Genomic DNA, 7396 nt, shown 5'->3' on the forward strand with positions numbered 1-7396 from the left:
GCCACTAAATGAGGCTGGGATCGCCGGGCAGGCGGGCTTGGGCGTTAGGCAGCAAGAGCCAGCAGGGCCTGTGGGGCGCCGCAGCGAGTCCGGCAGGTGCTGCATCCAGGCCTCCCCAGAAACCTCTAGTTGCAGGCGGCTTCTGACACGGTAGGAAGGGGACAAGGGGGACCGACCCCGGGGAGTCTAACCCAGCCTTTGAGAAGTTCAGGACGGGACAAAGTTGGGGCAGTAGCTGGACGGACGTGAAGGGTCGGAGGAGCCAGAATGGGGCAAATCTGATAAAGAGGAAGAAAGCTGTAAGGAACTTAAGATTCAGCAGAGCAAGAAACGATGGAGGAGCCCAGTCCAGAAGGCGACGAAGTGGGACCCAGGGTAGGCTTTGGCCTCGCTCGCACCTCATCTCCCGCCCCTGGGCCGCGCCTGCCGCTCGCCCGCCTGGCCTGAGGGGCTCAATTCTCCGCGGGCAGGAGGTCGCCGAGGCGGGAGGGGGCGAAGGCCGGGAGGGGCGCGCCTGAGCAGCCCGGGCGGACCGGCCGGGAGGGGAAGCCTGCGTCGCTCGGTGGGTGGAGGCGAAGGAACGAGCCCCGCGGTCTGCAGGCCCGTGTGTAACCGGGCGGGGGCGGGGCGGAGTGTGCCTGGGACGGCCCAGCCGCGGGGCAGCTCCCGCCCCTCCTCCTGCAGGAGCTCGCGGAGTTCGGGCGTGCGGGCGGCGGGAGGGGCCTGGGCCGCCTGACGCCGTGTCCTTCCTTCGCAGCGTGGTGCCTGAGGAACGAGGGCGTGAGCTCCGTGCTCCTGGGCTCCTCCACGCCCGAGCAGCTCGTGGAGAACCTCGGCGCCATCCAGGCAAGTACCGCGGCCCGGCCAGCGCCGCCCGCCCCGAGGCCGCCCGTTCCCGGGGGTGGGGGGGGGGGGTGGGGGTGGGGGGGGTGGCCCAGGGGACTGCCCGCCGCCCGGGGGCTCCCCGAGTGTCCCCACCGCTCCGCCAGTTCCCGGCGGCCCCCGCGGCCCCCCAGGCGACGTCGAAGACCTGTGCAGGGAATGTTGCCCACATTTTAAAGAGGAAACGGGCTCAGAATTGTTGGGGGCTCCGGGACATCTTCCGTCTTGCAGCCGGTTCAGAACCAGCCACCCCACTCCTGCCCCGGCGGGTGGGAACGGGGGGGCGGGGGGGGCAGTGGCCGCCGTGACCTCCCCCGCCCGCTCCCTGCTCTCGCCGCGGCCACAGCTGCCGAAGTGGGTCTCCCGCCCGCGTGCCCGCGTGCCCTGGGCAAGCCCTGCCCCCCGCCCCGGGGCAGAACCACCCTCGTCCTGGCTGGGCCGTGGGAGGGGCGGGGGAGGAACGGCCGCCGCGACCCGGGGCAGCAGGCGCCCCGCAGCCGAAGGTGCCGCCGCTTCAGCTCCTGAAGTTCCCGAGCAGGCGGCGAGGGGCGCGCTGGGCCGGGGCCGGGGCCGGGGCGTGGGCAGGCGCGGGTCACCCAGGCCCCTGCGAGCCCGCCGCGTGCCGGACGCCGGGCAGCCGCGCGGTGGCCACTGACGCTCGCGGGGCAGAGACGTGACCGACAGGACGGCGGTTCGAACCGCGCGGCCGCTCGGTAGCCAGAGGCCGGGAGACCCCGGGAGACCCCGGGAGACCCCGAGCAACGGGCGGGCCTACGTGCGCCGCGTCTCTGCGCCAGGCCCGGGCTGCGCGTCCTGAGGCCCGAGCGGGAGCCCTGCGGGCCCGGGGGACACCGCGGGGGCCTGGGGCGGACGTGCTGCTGGCGGGGCTCCGGGCGTGGGCCGGCCTCCGTGGGGGGACGGGCGCCACCGCCGCGAGCAGCCCCCCCGAGGCCCCCAGCTGCGCGTCCGCCCGGCCCGGGCCTGTGGGCTGTTTGTGGATCTGCGGTGGAGGAAAGTGTTTGACAACAGGCGCCAACAGTAAGGAACTGGCGGCTTCACAGGGAACTCTGGGTGCGGGGCTGCTTGAAAATCCAGCTCTGACGACGCTATATATACATTTTTCATGTTTTATTCAAGTAGTTTTACGGTTTCTTTTTTTAATGTCAAACTCTCGGAAATTCACTTCGGCGTCCTGAAGGAAGAGTTTTCCCTCCTGGCGGGCTGACCCGCAGCTCCACTTGGCCGACGTGGGGCCCGCGTGGGGCCGCCTCGCGCCGGCGTCAGCTCCCCGAGGCTCCGCAGCCGGGGGGACAGATGTTCCCCTTGGTGCGGAGAGGAAGGCGGTAGGCACGGGTAGGCCTCGGGGCCTCGAGGCTCCGGGGGGCAGGCCTGCCGCGGAGTCGGGTCACCCGGCGTCACCCCGGCCTCCTCCCTCGACGACCGCAGCGTGGGGGCCGGAACCGCCGCCTGACGGGGTCGGCCACGGTCTGACCCGGGGTCAGTCTACCCGCGAACAAGCCAGCCGTCCCCGTCCAGGGGTGTAGCCTGTGCCCTTGATTCCCGAGCTCCCTCCGGCCGGGTCACCGCCGCGCTCCCGCCTGCACCAGCTGCGCCGGCAGCAGGGTCTCTAAGGCCGCTGCCCCTTTCCACCTCCTCCAGCTCAGCCCCGGGCTACCTCGGGGTGTCTGACCGGGTCACGCCCAGCGCACAAGTCCCGGGCGGCATCCGGGCTCCACACGCTCCACACGGCGGCCCCGGCGGCCTTCCGTGCTGTCACCCCAACTGCCCCTTCCCGGGATGTGGCCACGGGCGCAGCGCCTCCTCCCTCCCTGGTCCCCGGAGCCGAGCGGCCCCCACCCGGGCCTCTCACCGGAAATGGCCTCTCGGTGCAGAGCAGCTTGTCAGGAGGGCGACGCCGCAAGGGGGAGGCGTACTGGCTCTGAAAGACTTCGTATTTAAAAAAGACGTAGAGCATCTTAGTTTTCTGTAAGACACATCGAAAGGTTTTAGATAAAATGAAGGGCTTTTTGTTTTAAAGACTATTCATGAGAGAGAGAGGGGCAGAGACACATGCTGAGGGAGGAGCAGGCTCCACGCTGGGAGCCCGACGCGGGACTCGATCCCGGGTCTCCAGGATCAGGCCCTGGGCTGAGGGAGGCGCTAGACCGCTGAGCCCCCCGGGCTGCCCTAAAATGGAGGTTTTAAAGACACTGATTTCCTGTTTCTCTCCCCTGTGATGTGGCCATTAGAAAATCTGAAATCCCGGGGCTCCTATTTCCCGGAGCCCGCACTTCCACGGTCCGCCTTTACGCGGCTACGCAATACTTAGAAGCAGCAACTGTGAGCCAAGCCAAGCCCTCTCCGCGCAGGGGCGCAGTGGAGAAAACAAGGTCCCTGAGCTCAAGGAGCTCGCGGGCGGGAGGGGGGGCTTCCCTGGGGCTGCGGTGCACAGGTCCAGACGGCTTCGCTCCGCCCTAAGCACAAGGAACAAACGATCAGGTACTAACCTTTCCCTTCGTCCTTCTCCTGCTCTCAGGTTCTCCCAAAGATGACATCACACGTGGTAAATGAAATTGATAACATATTGCGAAACAAGCCCTACGGCAAAAAGGACTACCGATCCTAAGTGCATGAGTCGTGGGACCTGCATGGGTAAACCGCGGTCTGTCCGTACAGAACGGTGTCACTAGCCGGCCTTGAGTCACTTAGCAGCCTGCTGCTCAACCTCTAGTATTCCCGGATCCTGAGGTACCTGCTGTCGCTACCACTGTGCACCCGAGTTACGAGCACATCTGAAAACTCACAACCAAGAAAATCCATTCTATTTTCTTATCTTGGACTGGAGTCACCTAGTGTTGCACCTCATGCTTACGCCACAGAGAGTATGCGAGGGGGAGGCCTGTCACCTTCAGGCACTTAGTAACTTGAAGGCTGTACAGATATATTTTTTCAAATGCATAAAATCCGCAGATGCAACGTGGGCTGCATCAGAAAAGAGTAGGCTACGTTCACTCAGAAGTCTTACTTGGGAGAATAAGCAGAAACAACTTCACATTTTTTTTCTATTTCTACAGTAAAGAGTTGTTTCCCTTGTCCTTCAACAAAAATAAAATTCCAAGGTATGCTTTCATTACCTTTTAAAAATATTCACTGTTGTTTGGCCCGAAGAATGCCCTGTATTGTAATTTACCCGAAGTATCTATTAGGATCCTATTAGCATCATGTCCATTCACATGTAAAGGTGGTGAAAGGATGGTGAAAGGACGAACACCACGTCTTTACCTTGACACATTATATGCCTAATTTAGAAAAGGGAGGATTACACTGCTATGGAAGCTTAGCCTTGAACAAAATGTAATATATCTGCAATTGAAGTGTTCACTTTTGACTACATTTTATTAAAACCTGCTTTATACTTTGGACTGCTTGTAGGCACAGCTTCTGCAAGTTTAAATATTTGAGCTTTAAAAATAAATAGACACATGCTCAGTTTTGTAAGTAAACCTGTAAAATACCCACAAAGGCAAATGTTTGCTGTTTAATTAGCACTGGGACTTTATAATAGAACACGGGTTTTTGAGGAGTTAACATGAAAGGGAATCACGGACTTCGTGAAAAATGCTGTCACTGCTCAGCATATGCTGGGTGAATGAACCTGCCTAGTAAAAAGCAAATGTTAGAAAATTTCCTGATTCTATAACCACATTATATGCACTAAACTAATGCATGAAAGTTCTCTGCATGGATGGGAGGGGCCTAGCCTCCTTGCACACAGAAGCTGAGGGCTAACTCGTTACCTACCCTCATGAATATTCCACTTGAAAAAAACCTGAGAATATCTTGTGTGTACCTGTAAGGAGGGAAAACTCCGGGGGGGGGCGGGGGGGGGGGCTATGTCTCTATTTGGATACCTGAGCATGTACAAGATTCTGATTTTCTGGCTAGCAGTACCCCATAGGGAAGCCACTCTGAGATGTAAAGAATAGACTATCGGCTTAAAATGCTACTTTCTGTCACCATTTCCAAATACGTATTTCATGACTTAAATTCTAAATCTTAAAGTGTTAATGTGAAACACCAATACATTTTTTTTTGTTACTACTACCTGTATTTTAATAAGAAAACAGTTGGTTTTTTTGCCCAGTAGTACCAGATTAATGATGGATCATCCTTCAGTTGTTCATTGTATTAAGCCAGTGAACCGCTGTCTGCATAAATGAGCTCAAGTTGTCTAATTGGAACTGCAATTTAACTTACTTGCTTAGAGTAATAAAAGCATTTTGTGCATTTAATCTAAGTTATCTGATCTTTCATTATAAAGGAATATATATATATACACCTCCATGAAATAGGCAGGAAGAATCATTTGAATAAAAATTATTTTGGCAAGTAAGCAGCATTGAATGAAACCTATCAAAAGATTTCAGTGACCAAACTTTTTTCTCCTCTTATTAATGAAGAAAATTATTAACTGCTAAAGATATCCTCTCTCACTGGGTTTTAAAAATACACTACACTGAGGCCAAAGGGTTTCAGAAACCTTTAAGAACACCTGCAGATTAAGGCCAAATGACAAACATCATTGCTTACCCATGGGAACAACTTGTTTTTTTAGCAGACAAATCATCTGCCATAGTAAACATACTAGATTAGAAACGTCCGTTACATCCTTAAGAAAAGTTTCCACCTACTCCCATTTTCTTTGCTGGAAAGAATTTCTTAGCAGGGAGCATACCCTTCCGAAGGGTAACCGGGGGAGCAGCCATCCACATACGGACATCTTAGACGCTTGTGCGCCTGGCTTCCCGCTCTAAGAACTAGCTTCATCCTCATCAGTAGTGTCCCATCTGTCATCAGGTGTCAGAGCTTCACCTTCGCCAGCTTTGGGGCCACCACTCCTTGGCAAAGGGGAAACCAGGCCTAAACCCCAAGTTTTCAGTGTTCTAGTCCAGTGCTTTTTTTAAGGATGAATTTTATGAATTCTGGAGGTAATTTTTTTTACAGTAAAAAAGCTGGGGGAAGAATCCAAATTCAGAATCAGTTAAGAGGCAAAGGCCAGAAAACAGATGCCACGAGAACTCATGAAAGCCCATGAGAAGTTAGTCTCTAAATGCATCCATGAAAATCTAAACCAACCACTCAGAAACCCTCCTAATCTTCAGTTAATTATCCTACCTGGGAGTCCAAAGAGGTGGGAGATAATGCCCCAGAGCCCAAACGGTGTCTACGTCTCCTTTACGTCTCCAGAAGCAGCAGGGACCAGCGCACACACGGAAAGCCCAGAACACGGGTGGCAGGACAACGCGGCAGGCAGAGGGTGGCGGAAGCCGGACACGCTGCTCTGTAACAGAGCCACATCATGCCCGTCGCTGCCACACAAATGTTCCCCAGTAACTACAAAAATGCACATCTACGTATGTGGGAAATTTAAATGGTAATGTCAAATAGTGTAATAAAGATGATGTACTTATTCACATGGCGCTCATAAAGATGTCTAGGGAAAATACAAATTTTCAAAAGCAAAGTTTAATCATACTTAACAAACCAGACTTTTCACAAGGATTTTGGGTAGGACTCCAACCTCCGTATTTCAGTAAGCTTTAAACCTTGTAAGTTACTGTTTCCAAATTAGAATAATTAACCAAATAGGACAACCAGTAGATTTTTACTGGCTAAGAAGAATTTCAATCTAAGATTTTTATGAAGTTGAAAATAAACTAAAAATAGGAAAATGTAAAATAAGCCAACACTTTAAGTCTCTACTTATTAACACAAGGGGGGGGGTTAGTTGCTTTTAATCCCCTTTTTACTTTACTGGTGTTGGATATGGGGTCTTTTTACGATATAAATTCTGCAGCAGGTTTTTAGTAACTAAATCAGATGCAGCACAAATTCTATGTGGCACATAGCTTTGAGGATGGGGCGAGTCCTGGGGAAAAGTTCTATAATTTACTGGTAGAGTAGATCCTGAATGAAAATTGTAAATGTAAGTATATGCCTTATAAACTTACGCACAGAAATTCAACCGTAGAGAAGGTTAGAAACCATTAACCAGAACCAAAAAGTGCTCTGGGTAAGATTCAGGACCAAAATCAAATTTTGCTTATTTGCTTTTCTACAAATTATTCAATTTCTGAATTCAAGAGACATTCTACTAAGAATATTAAACTGCTGCCCTCTTCACCACTCCATCTGGGGAACACTGTACCTTAAGAACAGTGGCAGCTGCCCCCCTTCAACGCAGGCATTGCCATCTAGTGGCCATGCTTTACCCGCAGTTAAAACAACAGCAGCAACAACAAAACCCAAAAACACACTTGGCCCAGCTCTGGTAACAATCAGGAGACCCTGACTGTTTGTCAAATAAGCAAATGCGTTTGGTACACACACCCCATGCCACTCAACTACTGACCACTTATTCATCTACCAAGAAAAGTTAACACCTAAAACCTCTCGTGTAGTACAATCCTTTGCAGTGACTCTCTTGCGATCTCCCCATTCATTTCGTATTACC

The 7396-nt window shown here is 53.7% G+C and overlaps 1 protein-coding gene across 4 annotated transcripts in view; it reads left to right on the forward strand.

Moving 5' to 3' along the window:
• KCNAB1 (potassium voltage-gated channel subfamily A regulatory beta subunit 1) overlaps positions 1–5174 on the forward strand; it is a 359570-nt gene extending 354396 nt beyond the window's left edge. For all 4 annotated transcript variants that reach the window (XM_025436028.3, XM_025436029.3, XM_049099888.1 and 1 more), the window contains 2 exons: positions 758–846; positions 3419–5174. In XM_025436028.3, coding sequence (XP_025291813.1) covers positions 758–846; positions 3419–3508 — 179 coding nt within the window. In that variant the 3' untranslated portion in view covers positions 3509–5174. The remainder of the gene's footprint in view (positions 1–757; positions 847–3418) is intronic.
• The last annotated feature ends 2222 nt before the right edge of the window (positions 5175–7396 follow it).

Source organism: Canis lupus, chromosome 23 (genome assembly GCF_003254725.2).
Source record: "Canis lupus dingo isolate Sandy chromosome 23, ASM325472v2, whole genome shotgun sequence".
NCBI classification, from domain to species: domain Eukaryota; kingdom Metazoa; phylum Chordata; class Mammalia; order Carnivora; family Canidae; genus Canis; species Canis lupus.